The following is a 19,025-nucleotide window of genomic DNA, read 5'->3' as shown; positions in this document are numbered from 1 at the left end:
TTTTTATTGCACAATTTTCTACAGCGTCAATTCACACAAGAACGTTACTATTGCGTTACAGCAGAAAGGACTGTAAATGAATAATTATCGAAAATTATTAATAATCTGTTTTGAGTGTTCTGGGTAGGACACCAGAAAAAAGGCAAATATTTACATAAGCTATGATATTTTAAAAGTTCGTATCATAATCCACAGAAGCACACACACATTAAAGAAGTAGACTAAGAGACTGTAATTTAAAAGAAGGATTTGCACACATCAAACTGGTAAGTGAATCCAAAACAGCTTATAAACATCACCTGGAGCACTCAAGCAAATTATAGCCTTGTAACTCACTCAATGGATATCCATTATTGTATACATAAACACATGGGCTGTTTGCAGAGAGTAAACCTGATTTTTTTAAAAAAAGCAAAATTCTAGGGTCTGGTGCTATTACTTTGTTTTCTGCTGAATTTATAAAGGCACACTAATTCTTGCTCAAAGAAGAAAATTCATTTGCCTCCCAAATGCGTTATTGGAGGGCTAACAGAAAACATTTTGCTATGGATTACAAAGGATTGTAGTCCAAGTTGGAAATATTAAGATTCATGCTCGTTTTGTAATTTATGAGGTTTAAGTGAAAACTTGAAAACAAATCAAAAGTTGCAAAATATTTGAAATGGTGAAAAATGTTGAAAAACATGAAAAAGTTCTGTATTAAATGATCTTTTATACAGTAGAATCTATGATAAAGTGCAATTTCTGAAATCCACACTTTTTGAACAAAGAAATGCAACATGAAAACTAAAAATCTCCAAATATAATTTTTGATAATAATAACCATATCAAATATCAAACAAATGGTTTTAAGGACACAAGCAAATCCTTGGGGAAATTATAGCTATTGGGAGAAGAGTATATTCAAGCTAGTTGGATTGTACGTTATTCACGAGTCCCCTTTCTTTTTTGATAAGTCTCCTGGAGATGTTTTGGGACACTGATAGTGGGACATTTGAGTAAATGTATTCTATTTAAAAATTACTACCAGATCCCAAATCTAATTTCAGTACAGTTATAGAGATTAACACTTTACTTACTACTTCGTAAGTGGTAGGTGCCCGATATCGAGATGCGACCACACCGACACCAGTAATCGGATCCATAGACAAATCTGGTAAGGCTTCCCACAGTTCAGGCATCATTGAGCGACACTGAAATAAATAAAACATACAATCCTTCTTGAATTTGAACTACACAAAACATGATTTTGTATACTACTAACCATAGAATGTTGCAGACACCTGCTCTCATAGCTGCAGGGAAAGCTAACCACAGTCAAGGATCACAAATAGGTTGTCACCAGCAGACTAGCAATTACGTGGAACATTTTTCATTTTAAAACTATAATAACTTTAAGAGCTGTTTCTAGATAATTCAGTAATATAGCTTTGATCAAGACAAATACAGTATTTAGAAAAAAAGATTTCCAAGATTTCCAGTTACTGAAACAAGGGTTAATCCAGAAATTTGAAAGTACATGTTCATTTAATTGGAGCAGTTACTCAATATATATTGTACTGCAAGATAAGGCAAAATACAGCATTGCAAAATTGTCCCAATTTATTCTCAACTTCAACATTTTTCATTGCTTCCATGTTTGGAGGTCTTCATTGTGGGCTCTTCAGAAGTATAAATAGCTTGAAAATGTGCTTCAGAAATCTTTTTAAAAGCAGCAAGGGATGCAATAGGAAGGGAAGAAGAGTGCAAAGTTTGGCAAAGTTGCACACAGTGCATATCTACTTTAAAACACAGATTGGCTATGTACCGCCTGTAGCTGAATCAAAAAGGCATTTACATTCTCCAGAGGTGCATCATAAAAACAATATCACTTAGCAAAAAAAAAAGGGAGTATATTATGACATGACATTCAGCCATAACACACTATTGGCATTTCAGTTTTAATAAAAAGGAATCAATATGGTCATAACAGATTTGTCAGACAATTCAATAAGAAAGAAACTTAAGGCCAAGACTGAAATTCTTCTACTAGAAGAAAGGTGGTGCTTAGCAGCAAAATAGTTCAGTGCACCAACTGGAAACAACTGGAATATAAACTGGATGAAGTATAAAACTAATTCCTTTCAACAAGGGAAGCATTTCAAAATATCATAGAATATAGAATTCTCCTGAAGACCAGAATTGAATTAATTGCAGTGTTTTGTCAGCACAGCTGCAGAATTTATCCAAATCAATCCATTTTTAATACTTAATTATAGAGCAGCAGTAAAGATACTTAAAGGTTTTCCATTTTTGTCCCAAAGAGTAAAACTTCGAAGAACTGTAACTGAAAATATATCACTTCAAATCAAGTTAATAACAAAATCACTTTGCTTTTCATATGTGGTGACTTGAGTGAAGAAACAAATGATCTTCTGAAATCAACTGTGCTCCAGTCTGCTAGAGTGATTACACAATAATTCTTAACGACTGCCAACAAGAATTAGCACAAAATAACATCCACTAACCACTTATTTTTTGGGAGGTGCGGGGGTACAGGCAAATAGCAATGCTGCCTTCCATGCAACATAAATCTAAGTATTATTACACTTAATCCAAGTTATTTTACAAACAAACATTCAGTTGCGATTGCTGTTCAACTTAGGAGAATTTCTGGATTTCCCTCTTTTTTTCCACAAAGCAGCAAGAAAAGGTTAAGTTTCTAAAAAGAAAACAGATTTCCTTATTTTTCTTTTAAAAAGGAAAAACTTTGGTTAATTTGTTAATGAGTATTTTTTGCCTCAAGAGTTAAAATATACAACTTGCTAGTTTGTCATGCACTTGAAAAGGCACACTCATTGAAGCGTTGCAAATCCTTTGATCTCTGTCAGTCTGACAGGGGTGGTACTTTTCCATATGGTTAGAGAGAGATTTTATAGAAAACACTAGGAGATACCAGAACCTTAGTCAGTATTTTCCAAAAGGCTAGGGTAAATTAGAGAGTGTGATTCTAAATCGAGACCCCAGGTCAGTTTGCAAGGATACTGCACCGAAATCCAGTCAGACAATGCAAATGATGTGATGGCACACATTTATTACACCATTATATCATTACAAGAACTTCAAAATGAACTGCTACGCTGATCAAACTATACAATCGTATCCTGTATTTCACTATAATGTGAAATAAAGCAGTTTACAAACTCAATCAAATTAACCTGACCTTGAATTAAGCTAACTTAGTCTGCTTTTGAAAAGACTTCGATGCTTGATTTAGACTTCTTACAATGTGGAAACAGGCCGTTCAGCCCAACAAGTCCACACCAACCCTCCGTAGAGTAACCCACCCAGACCCATTTCCCTCTGATTAATACACCCAACACAGTGGGCAATTTAGCATGGCCAATTCACCTGCCCTGCACATCTTTGGACTGTGGGAGGAACCCACACAGACATAGGAGAACGTGCAAACTCCACACAGACAGTCGCCCGAGGCTGGAATTGAACCTGTGAGGCAGCAGTGCTAACCCACTGAGCCACCGTGCCTCCTGAGATGCAGGTATCCACAAAGTCAAGGGATATTATTGCTACAATCTAAAGGTTGTCATTAGACAAGTACAGCAAGAGCAGCAGCAGGAAGGAAATGCAAAAAAATGCATTCGCAAGTATCACAAGAGAGTGAAGCAGAAAACTGAAATGCCACCAATGCAGGCACCCTGGGATTTGAACACACATTTCCTATTTTCAGAAGGTTTGTTGACGTTAATGGCTCTTTTCCTACCGATCACAGTCTATCCAGTTCAGTTCAATATTCATTAAAAAATTTGGTGGCAAGTTCATCCAGACAGGCAATTCAATTGACAGAATAGAGTTCTAGGAAATCTGACTTCACTACATAACCAAGTTAAACCACAACAGTGAGAGTAAAATAACTTTACAGGAAGCAAAACAGAAACCAAATGACCTTTGGACAAACTCCAAAATAAAACTTCATTGAAAGATACAATTTGATCACGGAACAACTGCATCAAATTTTAAAAATTGAGTGCCTTTTCAACCTCAATTCTGCACTGTCAGAGTTTTGAACGTAGCTTCAGTCAAGACTGTAGTTAAACTATTTCTGGCTGTAGCATTAAAAGACAATTTTCAATAGCTCAACATAATCCATTGTCACTTCTAAGAACATGTGGAAACCAGAACTGTTCCAAGTCATTCTTAGAGGGCAACCTTTGTGAAATACTTTCTGGAAACCACACATACAGTTTTAAATCATAGTGAAACTCTGAAGCACATACAAGTCTAAAATTATTTTTGTCATAATTACGCAGCAATAAGGAAATAGTAAATTCACTGCTCACATTATCAAAATCTATCCTACCACAGCAGATAGCTATCTGTACAGATGACCATTATTCATTTTTCAGAGTTAACTTGTAATGTGAACAACTATTTACAGTAAAACTGACCCTTCAGATGTGAGATACAGAATTGAATAAATTTATATAATGCCCCTATCATTTAAAAAAATGCTCAGTACTTTGAAGAAGCACAAGAAATGCAACATATCTTCAAGTAAGGATGTATGTGGTCAGATGGTAAGATGTACATTTCTGGTTGAAGTTTTGTAGATGTTTCATAAAGAAGGAAAGGGAAAGTGTGTGTCAGGGAGCTATAGGAACAATAGTCCAGAGCTGAGGACCTAAGCAACAAAGGCATGGTCACTAATGGTCATCATCACTCACCTATGGCTGCACAAAAGGCCAGAATTAGGTGAACATAATTTTTTTGAAGGATTATGGGGTCCCACCATTTTACAGAGATACATCAGGTAAGGCAATGGCAGAATTTGAAAATAAAGATAATCACAGATAATCGCAGAATCCCTACAGTGCAGAAAGAGGCCTTTCCATCCATTGAGTCTGAAATGACCATCTTAAGAGCATTCCACCTGGACTCGCTCCTCCCCCCAACCGTTTTCCCTGCAATCCTACATTTACTGTGGCTAATCAACCTAACCTGCACATCCTTGGAGGAATCTGAACACCCAGAGGAAACCCACACAGACACAAGGAGAATGTACAAACTCCACACAGACAGTCATCCAAGGTCAGAATCAAACCTGAGGTCCCTGCCATTGAGGAGAAGTAGTGCTAACCACCAAGACACCCATGCAGTCCAAATGACTCTTCAAGCTGTTGTTTTTACTAAGAGCCAAAGTAGATCAATAAGCACAGGATGACAGATGGATAGGTCAGAATGCAAGTTGAGGCACAGATAGGAGAGTTTTGGATGATCTCAAGTTTATAGTGAGGACAAAAAAAAAGAGACCAGCCAAGAGTATGCTGAAGTGGTCAAGTCTTGAATTAATGGTCTCCTGAATAAGGCCTTTTAATTCAGATCAGTTGAGACATGGACCAAGTTATTTTATGTCCAAGAGGTGAAAATAAGCTGTCTTCGAAATGGGGGCGGATACATGGTCAGAAACACAACTCAGGGTCAATTGCCAGGGAAGTTAGTGGAGTCAATGAGCGAACGGAGTTTGAGCAGGATTTGAAAAACAGTGACTTCAGTCTCCTTAAAATTTAATTTTAATGCCATACAATTCTTCAATTATTTCTTCAATCAGTGAGCCCTGAGAGTATATCATGAGGCCTATAGTATAGCCTTTCCTAAGGCCTAAGATAAAGCTCACTGCAAGAAAGAGATATTCAAAAGTCTTGACACTTCACTATTTTTCTGGCCATGTCCTTTAGCCAGTCTTCAGTGGAAAATCTGTGAAATACTATCCAGTATTAATACTACAAGCCTAAGAAATCACAAATATAAACCTGAACTTATCAATTTAAAACATCTTGAAATGATACAGTACACTTCTGAAATAGTTTAAAAATCAGCCAATTAAATAACATTATTGCCTCTCTACTGAACAGCAATGAACAGAATGAAATAGCTTTTAGAATCTAAATGAAGACTATGGTATACTTCCTAAATTTGTTTCATAGTATTCATCAACTGCATAATGATTAGTTACATTGATCACTTATGGCTGCACAAGCAGCTTTTATACAACTTTACACATACTGGCAATTTGTACTGAAAGCCGCCAGACCTTTTAAATATCTACATAGATGGTTACTGAGATTCAAGTATATTTTACTTTTAAAAAGGCAGAAAAGACTGGGTAAGAAATTGTTTTTTTTAAAAACATATTATGCAGGAACCTCATTTCTCCTTGGAAAATGTTAAATTCTTTCCAATGTAATACATTCTTACTTTAATCTCTTACAAATGTTTTCATTCCACCTTCATTTTGATCTCTCTCATTGTAATAAGTTTTTGATTAGGGATTAACTTTTCTCCCCTTTTTCTGTAGCAAAAAACATTCATGATTTGGGAGATGGCGGTGTTGGACTGGAGTGTACAAAGTTAAAAAAAAATCACACAACACCAGGTTATAGTCCAACAGGTTTAATTGGAAGCTCAACCAACTAATGAAGGAGCAGCGCTCCGAAAAGCTAGTGCTTCCAATTAAACCCGTTGGACTATAACCTGGTGTTGTGCGATTTTTAACTTAGCAAAAAATATTGATACAAAGCGTCTTAGAAGCTTAGTTATATAAATTCAAAGAAAGTGCAACATCTTCCTGAAAGGCAATAAAATCTGAACAGGTGGTTAATAAAAGCTGGGGAGAGGAGGGTGGGAGCCCCAGCCTTGTGGATTCCAGTTAGGATGGACAGAAAATATTGACATTTCAGTGAGTCAAGAATAAACAAACTTGACAGCAAGTGGAAAACTGAGCTGTGGTCTCTCTTCCAGCATGACAAAAATGTTATAACATGCACAAAGCTTAGTTCAAGGCAGATGATGCACCACTGTGATTACCATCAAACACAAGTCACATTCCTTTGATGATAAACCACTGGGGTGGCCCAACAGCATTTGTTGGGTATCTAGAAACACTGTGTACTTTTGCCTAAAGCAGAAGCTTTAGATCTACATTACAGATTCAATGTTAAAAGTAAACTTCTTCCTTACAAGTGACTGAGTTATTTATATGATCCTAAAGGAACAGGTTTTAACTGTTATAGAAAGAGCTAAAAGTATTTTTGTGTTTGTAATGTTACTTGACTGTAACGACTACAGTCAATGGCTTTCTGCATTTCAAAGTCATTTATTGATTCCAGATGACAAAGTAGAAACCACTTCAATTTGCTGTTCTACCTTTAAGGATGGGTACATACAAAGTTTTTTTCGTGTAGATCTATACTTTCCAAAACCATACCATGTGAAAACCACTAGTCTTTCTATATTAATCATCCCAAAAGTGCATCACTTCACATTTCTCCATATGAAATTTCAAAGACCATGCTTCTGCGAATATCACCATGTCTATGGCATCCTAACAACCACCTGATGAAGGAGCGTCACTCCGAAAGCTAGTGCTTCGAATTAAGCCTGTTGGACTATAACCTGATGTTGGGTGATTTTTAACTTGTCCACCCCAGTCCAACACCGGCATCTCCAAATTATGGTATCCTGAAATCTCTAACCATCATGATCTACCACTTCATCACGAACATTCTGCAAACTTTATAATGTTGCTTCTTATACATGAAGCTAAGAAATTTATAAAGAGGAGAACCAATCCCTGAGAAACACCATTGCGAATCACTTCCCAGTCTAAAGAAAACTCACATGCCAGCCTTTAATTCTGCAAATAAGCCAATTTTGCAGCCACATCATCATTTTCACCTTAACTCAAGAAGTATTTTCTCTTTGGTACAGGACACAGTTAAATACTGATAAAAGATTTGAAATTCCAAACCAGGTATACTACCTGGTTATGACTGACACACCAACCCAGCAATAACCTATAAATCCCCTAGCCACTAAAAAACAGCTGCAATGGGCAGAAAACTTTAGAAAAAGAGGCCATGGTACTTAATAATTCAGCAGCTCCACAGACAGACCACTGAAACTAAGCATTTCTGACTATCTGCTAAAGCTATGAATTTTTCTATAAATAAGTTGGATTCCAAATTATAGTAGCACCATGAAAGTTCAATCAAATTACCAAATCCATTTGTAAAACTATCCAACTCCAACTTTCCAAGTTTGTCATGAAAAGTAGAGTTATAGTAAATCTAAGAAATACAAATCTAAATATCATTGCTCAGCTTCAAACTATAAAAGCCTAACATTGATAGGTACTTATGAATGATGCTTTAAGTTTATGTGCACACTTTTTGGTTTTGCAGACCATTAGGTACATTAGGTATTGTCCTTCCTGAAGTTCCCTTTGAAAGGACTTTGCAACAATTAAAAATAGGAAAAGAGAAAAGCCAGACACACTGCCCTTGACCTATGAGGAAACACATGTAGATTTGTGCTGAAGACAGTGTCTGAGTCAAACCCTCAAGGGTAAGGGAAAGAGTTGTACAGCATGGAAATAGACCCCTCGGTCCAACCAGTCCATAAGCAAATTGATCGCAGTTTTGATTCCTGACATTGAAAACTCATTTCAACAGGAGGGATCAAAATGCTTTTAGTTCTTCTGGGCAAAGAAAGAAATTAAGAACAAAATAAAATGTATTTTTCATTCAGCTTCTATCCAATATTCTGTAATTGAAGTGAATGCATGTAAATACTTTGTAATGCAGAGTTTGCACTTAGTCTCAAACACATCATATTCAAAAAGCCTACAAAAACACTGAACATTAACATGAGCAAAGTATAATCAGACAAACTGAAACCTAGTCAAAGGAGGAACTGTTATCATTAAAGAATAAGAAAATGTTGGTCAAGGAGGAAGATTTGAACGAGGATCTTAAAAAGATGAAATGCAAATGGAAACCCAAGTCCTCTCTAGCAAGACAGATTAAAGCATGGGTTTTCACTGGAGAGGCTAATATAGTGAGAGATGTACTGGAGGTCAGAACTGGAGGAATACTGAGTTTTCAGAGGATTACAGGAGGTTACAAAGATGAGAAGGAATGATGCAATGAAGCAATTTGAACAAAAGATAAGAAATGTAAATTTGAGTCATTAATGGAAGATGAGCATACATTTAAACACCCTGGTCTGTCTGTGATTGGCCATGATGTAAATATTTTTTAAAGAACCTGATCAGACAGGTCTGGTATGGTACATCTCTGGAGTAGGTGGAACTTGAAACTAGGCCTTCTGGCCTAGAGGTAGGGACATTACCACTCCACAAGAACTCGTTATACTGTACATTGAAATCAATGCATTAAATATGCCTAATACCAATTAAATAACAGTTATACCTATTTGTTTTAAAAAAAGGAGCTCCACCATAATTAGGAAATTGAAACAAGCATGTTTTCAAACAACTGTGGTTAGATCTCAGCTCTACTGAGAAAGGGTTACTTGGCTCTAACCAGTTACCCTGAACACTTGAACCAATTTGAGCTTCTGAATATCACCCTGACTTTAACAGGAGTTTAGTCTAGATTCCGCAGAACTAGAAGTGGCTCGAACAAGGTTGCTCAGTTCCTTAGCAGGACAGAATAACTAGTTAATCACATTTAAATCAGAGACTATTTACATACAGATGCAAACTAACAAAGCCAACAGAAACATCAGGAGGCAGGGATTAATAAACACGCAAAAACAGGATAAAAGGTGCAACAAAAAAAAGTTATGTATAGAACAAAGAAGAGCACAGAAAAATGTGTAGATAAGTGGAATCATATTTTAAAAGTCTTTTTATTTATAATTATTAAAGTAAAAGTTAATCTGGGTATTAAACTACATTTGAAAGAGGTTTAGTTTCACTGTCATGGTGCATCAATTAGATTTTGTTTCAAAAGGGGCTCACTCAAGGGAACCAAACAGGGACACTCCTGGCAGCGTAGACATTAAAACTATTGTTCATTCCTCTAAAAATGGAATTTGCCCCTTAGCCTCTGGCACAAATTAACACAGTTCACTTTATTCTACTGAAAACATCATATCCTTGCCAAGCTGTTACACTTGTATGACCATCATCCGGCCTAAATGTGTCTGTTGATTCCATTTCCTGAATATATTCAACTCTTATTATCAAATGATTGTAGCCCATGGAGCATATCACTTTTTCCACAGTTACTTAGAACCAACTCAGAATTGCCCCACATCTAGATTTCCTTTTCTTCTACAGTCATTTTTTTTAAATAGAAGTTAACAACCACATATAACCACTGCAAATTATAAACACAGGGTTCAACATGTGAAATCAGCTCAGAATCAAACTAAAGGCCTGGACCTTCCACAAAATGACAACCACTATCAAATTGCTGCTCTGCTCCAATGTTTGCCCATCCTGACACTATTCCACATTTCCAATCGGTCTTCCAAGCCTGACTTCTTCAGAAAACATCAAGTGTACTGTCCCATAAGGAGCTTCATTACAAAGCTGAAATGTTAAATGGAAGACGTGCTATGATGTTGGTTCCTTACAATACTAGTCACTCTAAGGCAAGAAAAATTAAGTGAAGGGCAAGTGTATGAATCTGAATTCAGATAAAGTTGCAGGGGTAGGTCTGGTCGAGTGTGGTGAGTGGTCAATGAGGGTTACCAAGTTGAGTTGGTGGTCAGGCAGTCAGGGTGGGTAGTCCAGAGACAACAGTGGGTAGGCTGGGACTCAAGCAGAGGAATTAAGGGTTGGATATCAGTGTGAGTGATTTGGAGGTTGGTTGTGTATTTATCCAAGAGTTAGACTAATATTTTTCTGACTAACATTTCGTGGGTAACTATCCAAGTCAAAGGTCAGAATTGTCTAAAATCTCTATCTCTAAGCTCAGAGTCAGAATTCTGCAGAGGAGCCCAGGGTGCAGGGGAATTGCCCATCAGAAATTCAAACTTCCTAGGTAATTCCCATTATTCACTACTTGTCAATAATGTCCATGACAGCAGATTAAACACTCTCAGTAAACTGTTGTCAAATTGGAAATGCTGCAAATGTAATAACTGCAAACAGTCATTCTAATTTTCAAAGCTATATATGCTGAAAAGGTTTTCAAAAATCTCAAATTGTTCAACAATCAGATATGAACAAAAGTCTGAGATGAATGCAACTGGCTTTCATTTATACTTGCATACAGTAAATAGAGAATCACCATTAAACAAAGATCATTGCATGATTTTGGTATAATTTTTGTTTTTCTTATTTAGGGAAAGCTATATCAGTTAGCTAGACAGCTAGTGTGATACACAGAGTGACACCAACAGGATAGGTTCAGTCTCCATACCAACTGCAGAGTCTCATAGAGGCCTGTCTCCATACCTCACTCCAAACTTGATATGGAGTGGTGCCCCTCAAGCTATACAACAAATTGTCTCGCTCAACTGGAGACACCTATCTCTAAACCAAAGAGGACTACAGCTAATTACCATTGTTATACTGGAGGCAATTTAGAAAAGGATCCTTGTGTTGATTCCTGGGATGAAATTGCTAGGTTATCAGAGAGAAAAAAAATTGAGGAGTTTGCGCCAACATTCATTGAAGTTTGGAACAATAAAAGGTTGTTGCATTGAAGCACATACAGTTCCAAGAGGCCTTGAAAAGAAGTGTATAACGTTTTCCCTCATAGGAGAACTGGAATTAGGAGGCAGTTTCAGAAAAAGGAATTGCCCATTTAAGGTGAAGATTGGGAAAAATTTCTTGAGTCAGAGGGTTATGATTGCTTGGAATTTTGTACCCCACAGAGCTAAGGAAGCTGCGTCATTGAAAATATTCAAGGCCAAGACTTCTGCATAACCATAGGGTTCCTAGACACAGGAAACTGGGGCTGAGCAGAGATCAAACCAACCGTGACCGAACAGAATAGTGGTGAAGGTTCAAAGGGTCAAATAGCCTACTCCGGATCTTATTTCTTACATTGTTACAACAGAATTTTTACAACACAGAAAGCCATTCATCTACTGCCACTCCCTCACCTTTTCCATGTAGTCCTGCACATCTTTCTTCTTCAGATACCAATCTAATTCTCTCCCAACTTCTTTGATTGAACCTGTCTCCACTATAGTGAGACAGTACATTCCAGATCCTAATCACTCATTGCATGAAAAATTAGATCCTCAAGTCACAATTGCTTCTTGTTGCCAGTTACCTTAAATCTGTCCCATCTTGCTCTTGAACCTTCCACCAATGGGAACAGATCTGATCTAACTTGTGCTGACCCCTTATGATCTTGAATGCTTTTCTCTAGTCTCCCCATAACTTTCTCTACTCAAAAGCAACCAGTTCCAACTTCTCCAAATCTATCTATCTATATAACTTCAGTAACAAAACACAGACCGGTAAGTGATCATATATGCATCCAGACAGTATACCTCACCTTCTTTACAAAAGATATTTGTGTTCTCAGCATTTAGCACCATTGGCCCTGGAAGGCTGACTCTGCAGTCATTTAGGCTCTCGTCTTTCATTCTATCACTGACCTTTTGTTCTTGTCCCATTTACCCCTTCCTCAAAGCCTTATCTTTTCCCTGTTCTGATGAAAAGTCACAGGCCCGAAATGTTAATTCTTTCTCTCCACAGATACAGTCATACTCAGTAAGTTATGTTTTTATTGATAATTTATAAATTACTCTAACTTATCAATCTATGCTGAGTTATGATTTGGAGATGCCGGTGTTGGGCTGGGGTGTACAAAGTTAAAAATCACACACCAGGTTATAGTCCAACAGGTTTAATTGGAAGCACACTAACTTTCGGAGATTCGCTCCTTTATCAGGTGATAGTGGAGGACTCAATCCTAACACACAGAATTTATAGCAAAAATTTACAGTGTGATGTAACTGAAATTATACATTGAAAAATTTTTTCAATGTGTAATTTCAGTTACATTACACTGTAAATTTTTGCTATAAATTCTGTGTGTTAGGATTGAACCCTCCTCTATTACCTGATAAAGGAGCAACACTCCAAAGGTTAGTGTGCTTCCAATTAAACCTGTTGGACTATAACCTGGTGTTTGATTTTTAACTATGCTGAGTTAATTATCTTAGTTGGAACAACATAACCACCCCTCACTTCTCAGGCTACTAGAGGCAAAAACATGTCAAGGTTCCCACTTCAAATACCAATGACCCACACTGTATAGTTCACATGACTTAAAAAAAAGGATCAGACTAGACCAAGATGCCCTTTACAATTAAAACAGTCCTCAAAATTCACAATCTGCACTCATTCAAGCGAAGTCAGTACTTGTAGTATTTTGTGCGTGTTCCAACAAGAATGATCTTCAATAGGAGAGAAAATTATTCCAGACTTCATTTCATCTTATAACATCTGATCTTTCCAAAACATTTCATGAAAATAGATGCTGATTAAATACTTTATGAAACATAACTTTGATATGAAAAGTGTTTCATAAGAAATGCACAAGTCTTCCATACTTAAGAAACTGAAGATTTAAAAACTGGTTTACAAAGAAAAATTATTTAAGAAATGTCTAATACACTTTAAAAAAATGCTTGTAAACATAATTTAAAAATGCTGCTGACACCATTCTCAAAAACAAACGCAGCATGTTATATTTTAGACAAGACACCATCGTTACCAAATTAGTAGCATAGCAGATTAGAAGTTAGACCTATGAGAAATTTGCAATTTTTCATATACAATGAACTGCATGCTCCAAATATGTCACAAAAAAACCCATAAGGTGTATAACTAAACTATTGTGTGCAATAAGAAAGATTTCCCCAAAGCCAATCTGAAATTTTACAGTGATTAGCTTTATTCTGCACTATGCAGGGTTGAACTTAATTCCTAGATTTCAAGAAGCTAATAAAATGATACTGTAACCACTGAGCAAGTATAGAATATCAATTCATTAATTGTTCAAACAAAGCCAGGCCTTTCAGAAATAAATCGAATGATTCCCAACATTTAATTGCAATAAAAAAAACTGCATATCAGGATTGGCCAGTTTCAGTAAGATGCAAGTGTAAAGATACACGATGGCAAATATTGGGACACTACATTAAAATGCTTCCTATTGTCAAGAGGAACCACAATGGAGAGAGAAAAATAAAACATTAGGTCTGGCTGTGGACAGGAGGAGTGAAATTCAAACAATAAATTGATTAAAGGCCTGGAGCCTCTCTTCCCTGCATTAATCCAGCATTCACTGCATTACAAATACAGATATTTAAATGCCATAAATCTCCTTGAAAAAAGAAAATCCACTTCACAGTGAACGTCCAGCCCTGTGTAACCCAGTGAAACTTTTGCTTCTCCCCCCCGGCCCCCATAAACAAAAAATAAACTTAACTGTTAATTGCGGCACCTCGTCTCTCCGTCTGACACAAAAACAGCTTTTCATGGCCACCCACCCCCCCAATAAATAATTAATTTATGTTTTTTAAAAAAAACACAAAAGCACGAGTCAATGAAGGTGCAGCCTTCCCTTCCCCCAACATACACACACCCCCCCCCCCCCAAACTCCCACACTAGGCCTCAAAGCCTCGGGCTTGCGTGAAGCCGTGGACCGGGCGACCCAGCAGCGCTACAGCGGGCCCGCCCGGACAGGAGCGAAGGAGCCGACAGAAACGCAGCCAGAAGCGCTAAAAGAAAAGAGGACAACGAAACGATCAACATAAACGAGGAGGGTAAATCCTTACCAAAATTAAAAAACAAACAAACCGACACTCAGGACAAAGCCTAGGGTTGGCTAAGGGGAGGGGAGGGGAGGGAGGGGGAACCCAGGTTATCTCCCTGTCTGTCAGTCTCTCTCTCAGAATCTTCAGCAAATAAAACAGCGGCGGCTTTTAACATCCGAATTAAAGGAGCCGGATCCCCCAGCCCTGCAGCCTGCACTGTCTCCCCTCCCAGAGCAGCACCAGCTCAACTGTCAATCAACCCACACACCCACAGGGAGGACTGCTGCACATTTGCAGAGACTCCTATCAAAGCCTGGTTGACCCACGTTAACCCATTCCCCACCCTGTTCTGTGGCTTTCATTGGCACTCTCACCTGACCCACCAGCTTACCAACACCCTCCGCGCCCCTTGACGTCTTGATCCCAGGGTCTGACCTCTCAGGGGGCATCAAAGGTTGCACAGAACCACCCCGAGGAATCGGTCACTAGTTCTGCCCAGTGTGCCCCAGCCGGTATTTATCCCTTGATCAAGGTCACACAAAACAAAAATCAGGTCATTTGTGAGAGCTTGCTTGGCGCAAATTGGCTTCTGTGTTTCCTTCAACAGTGACTGCATTTCAAAACACACTAAAACACTTCAGAATATCTTGTGATTGTGCAAGCCTTTCATTTTCCTTTATGTTGAATGCCATCTCCGCCAGCCTGCACAGTACGAGTTTCCTGTACTCAGAACGTTTTTTGTGCATAACTCATAAATTAGCTCAAAATGAATTTTGTTTATTATATTGCTGACTTAACCACATTAAGTTATGTTTATTTCAAACTTGATAACATTTTCAAAGCGAATGAGACTCAGCAGGTGCACATTTATTTGGTTTAACAGTTGAATCAACGTATCACTCTAAAAATAAAAGAAGCCCCAATTATCAGATTTTATTCAGGGTTTTGCAAGGAGTTTCATTCTTTGATGATATATATCAATCTCATTGGTAACAATTTCCTCGTGTCGGCAGGTCGGCCAAACAACTCTACAAAGGCACCCATAAAAGCTAAATCAAAACAAAAAAAAGTTTTCATTTTTTATTAAAGATTTGAGTTAAGAAATGTACGTAAATGTGACTCTAACTAGAGATCTGGCAATTCCAAAATAATGTTAGACATAAAATCTGTGATTAAATAAGAATGAAAAAACCAACTTTTAAAAATTTAAGCAACATGCTTAGATGAAAATAGGTCAGAGTCTGAAAATTATGAGGACCATTTTAGAAGTCCTACAGTACAGAAAGAGGCCATTTGGTCCATCAAGTCTGCACCAGTCCTCTGAAGAGCCTCCCACCCAGACCCTGTAATCCCATATTTACCATGACTCACCCATCTAGCCTGCACATTCTGGGGCAATTTAGCACGACCAATATACATAACCTGCACATCTTTGGACTGTGGGAGGAAATTAAAGCATCCAATGGAAACCCACACAGAAGCAGAGAGAATGTGCAAACTCCACACAGACAGCTAATTTTTTATTTCAAAAAATACTTTATTCATAAAATATCTTTACATACATACATAGCCTGTATAATAGCATAAGAAGAAACAAACAAACATTGGAGTTTGACTAACCAATGAACAAGCCAAAGACATCTCTTACTTGTACAAGACTTTATTTACATAAATTTGAAGCACCAGAGTGTTCGATAACTGAACAAACTCCACTCTGAACTTCATCGGAAAGACTTTAGATGGTGGTTTTTTCCCCCTGCGCCTTGGCAGCCTCTACCCTGAGCTTTAGTCTGTCCCTCAGCGCATAGTCCCAGACCTTAGAATGTGTTAGTTTGCAACACAGGAATTCCTGATGCTCAAAATATCGATTCTCCTGCTCCTCAGGTGCTGCCTCGCCTGCTGTGCTTTTCCAGTGCCACACTCTCGACTCTGATCTCCAGAACCTTCAGTCCTCACTTTCTCCCAATTTGCAACACTCAGTCAAGTAAACTCCTTGCTCTGGAAGACCAACAAATTTCAGGCAAAACAGAATGTCTTTCACTGAGTTGATGGACCCCCAGGCGCAATCGATGTTTGTCTCAGTGTACATCCCAGGACTCAGAGTCCTGCATCATGGAGTTGCTCGTGATGAACCTCGACAAAAGCCACTGCATTCTCTCCACACTTCCTTTGCAAAAGCCTATTCCAGAAGGAGCTGTGTGACAGTGTCTACCCTCTATAGCCACTTAAGGGCAGCATCCATGCTGTATGTCTCTATGGTTCTATGTGGAGAAGCAGAGAGTCCAAACGTACAATGAACTTCACACAGACAGCCACGCAAGGCTCAAGTCAAACCTGAGTCCCTGGAGCTGTGAGGTAGCAGTGCTAACTACTGAGCTACATTGACAATCCTTTAACTTGTGGTTGTTTTGGCTGGGTGAACGAAGGCTAGATTAGATTAGATTCCTTACAGTGTGGAAACAGGCCCGTCGGCCCAACCACTCCACACCTACCCTCCGAAGGGTAACCCACCCAGACCCATTTCCCTCTGACAGATGCACCTAACACTAAGGACAATTTAGCATGACCGATTCAGGGAGGAAACTGGAGCACCGGAGCACTCAGAGGAAACCCACGCAGACATGGAGGCAATATGCAAACTCCACACAGACAATTGCCCAAGGCTGGAATCGAACCTGGGATCCTGGTGCTGTGAGGTAGCAGTGCTAACCACTGAGCGCCACCATGCCGCCCCTTCACAACTTGTTAGAAATTCACAAACTTGTTAGAAAAAACAATGCTTGCAATCTGGCTCCCCTGTGTAACATTAATATTAGCAGACTGAAATAGTTTCTCAACATGGCTCCAAATACATGATTGCCTTAAAACTCAAGTTGGGGGGAGGAGGGGCATGGGGAGAACAGGAGCAATAGGGGGCAATTAATCCTGAAAATAGGAAGAGAAAAGGGAAGATTAATGGCAGGGCACAATGGGCAACAGTAGATTTAGAATTGGAATATTCACACTTCTAACTGCAAACTTCAACCTAAACAATCGCAGCTAACTCAAAATCAGAGAAAGTGCAGAGAGATAGATATCAAAAGTAGAGTATTAAAATCCGTCAGCTAAGCTAGTATTGAAGTTAGAAGGGAAAATTGTTGGGATAGCAGAATGCATTCCAAGCAGCTGTTGCTCCATTTATAACTTGTTAAAATAAAATGTTGGCACTTAGATTTCACAGTTGTATTATTCAGATTATAACTTTATACTGCGGATATGTGATAATGCCTGACTGCAAGTAAATTAGAAGGTTGTAATCTTATCAAGAGATTTCAATTATGTCATAAACCATAGGACCAAAGCTTGGTTTACAGCAATTTTCTAAATCTGGCAATGAAATTGCTGCTTTAAATTTACATCAGTGTATTCTTTATTTGTACAATATAATATGATCTACTTGTAACACAATGTATAACATACCATGAAGCCTGTGAAGGCAGCTTCACTTATGTTCTGTTTTGCTGTAAGACAACACATGTACAGAGATTGAGTTATGCCAAACATTGAGTTGTGGATGAATTACAACTTTATCCAATTGAGCACGATGTTATGGGCCAGATTAAACTTGCTGAAAACATGTCAAGGAGATACCTAGACAGTAATGTTTTCTTATTTTAATGCCAAATGCCAGGTGTTACATTCTAGGTACAATTCATTTGTTCAAACTACCAGGCTTTATTCAGACACTATTGTTAAAATACAGACAAAGTAAAAGTGGAATTGAAAAATTGACTTAACTATAACTCTATTGAAATACTTAACAAAATTATGAACTACTCATTAAGCGTTCCAAAATAGTAACATCTCATAAGTACACCATTGGCAAAGGAAAATTCAGTAAAATAGATAGTCTCACATGCAATTCTAGCAGCAAGAAGAGACCACCAGCTGTTAGCTGTAACAGAGAAAGGAGAAAGAGCCCCCAGATCCAGCTTCAAGTCCCCAACTGCTACTGAAAGTTAAACTAAGAATCTTGGTTCTGTGGGAGCTTTAGCCCACCCATTCAGGCGGTTTCTATTGTTCCAACATTCGAAAAAAAACCCCAGGAATCACAAGCTGGCTTTATTGGCTTTGAGCGGACCACTCAGCACTTTTGTCTCAATATCTCTTTTTTAAAAAAAGAACAAAATACACCTCTTAAAGCTATAGTATCGTTACACCTCTTCTCTTTTAAAAAATGAACTATTAATATACAAAGATGGCTTCATTTTCAAAAACCTTTTGTCTTACGTTACATGACAATACATATACATTACATTGACTGTAAGCATACGAACATTTACTACTTCAGTTGATTGCGATCCATTTTTTCCCGTCACCAAAGACCTTCATCAAAGTTGTGACAACATGTCAGCAATTACGTTCTTTCGTCCTGCCATGTGTATAATTTTTA

At 38.0% G+C, this 19,025-nt stretch overlaps 1 protein-coding gene across 4 annotated transcripts in view; it reads right to left on the bottom strand.

Annotated features, from left to right (window-relative positions):
* mvb12ba (multivesicular body subunit 12Ba) overlaps nucleotides 1-14,856 on the bottom strand; it is a 182,846-nt gene extending 167,990 nt beyond the window's left edge. For 2 of the 4 annotated variants that reach the window (XM_072566305.1, XM_072566303.1), the window contains exons 1-2: nucleotides 14,265-14,384; nucleotides 1,080-1,193 (exon numbers count right to left, since the gene is read on the bottom strand). In XM_072566305.1, the coding sequence (XP_072422406.1) occupies nucleotides 1,080-1,193; nucleotides 14,265-14,315 (165 nt within the window). In that variant the 5' untranslated portion in view covers nucleotides 14,316-14,384. Of the gene's footprint in view, nucleotides 1-1,079; nucleotides 1,194-14,264; nucleotides 14,385-14,614 lie in introns of those variants that run through there. The other 2 variants (XM_072566306.1, XM_072566304.1) reach the window with 2 other exon arrangements.
* Nucleotides 14,857-19,025: the final 4,169 nt, after the last annotated feature.

The sequence above is a fragment of the Chiloscyllium punctatum genome, chromosome 49, assembly GCF_047496795.1.
Source record: "Chiloscyllium punctatum isolate Juve2018m chromosome 49, sChiPun1.3, whole genome shotgun sequence".
NCBI lineage: Eukaryota > Metazoa > Chordata > Chondrichthyes > Orectolobiformes > Hemiscylliidae > Chiloscyllium > Chiloscyllium punctatum.
This window is presented reverse-complemented; position numbering and strand designations above follow the sequence as displayed.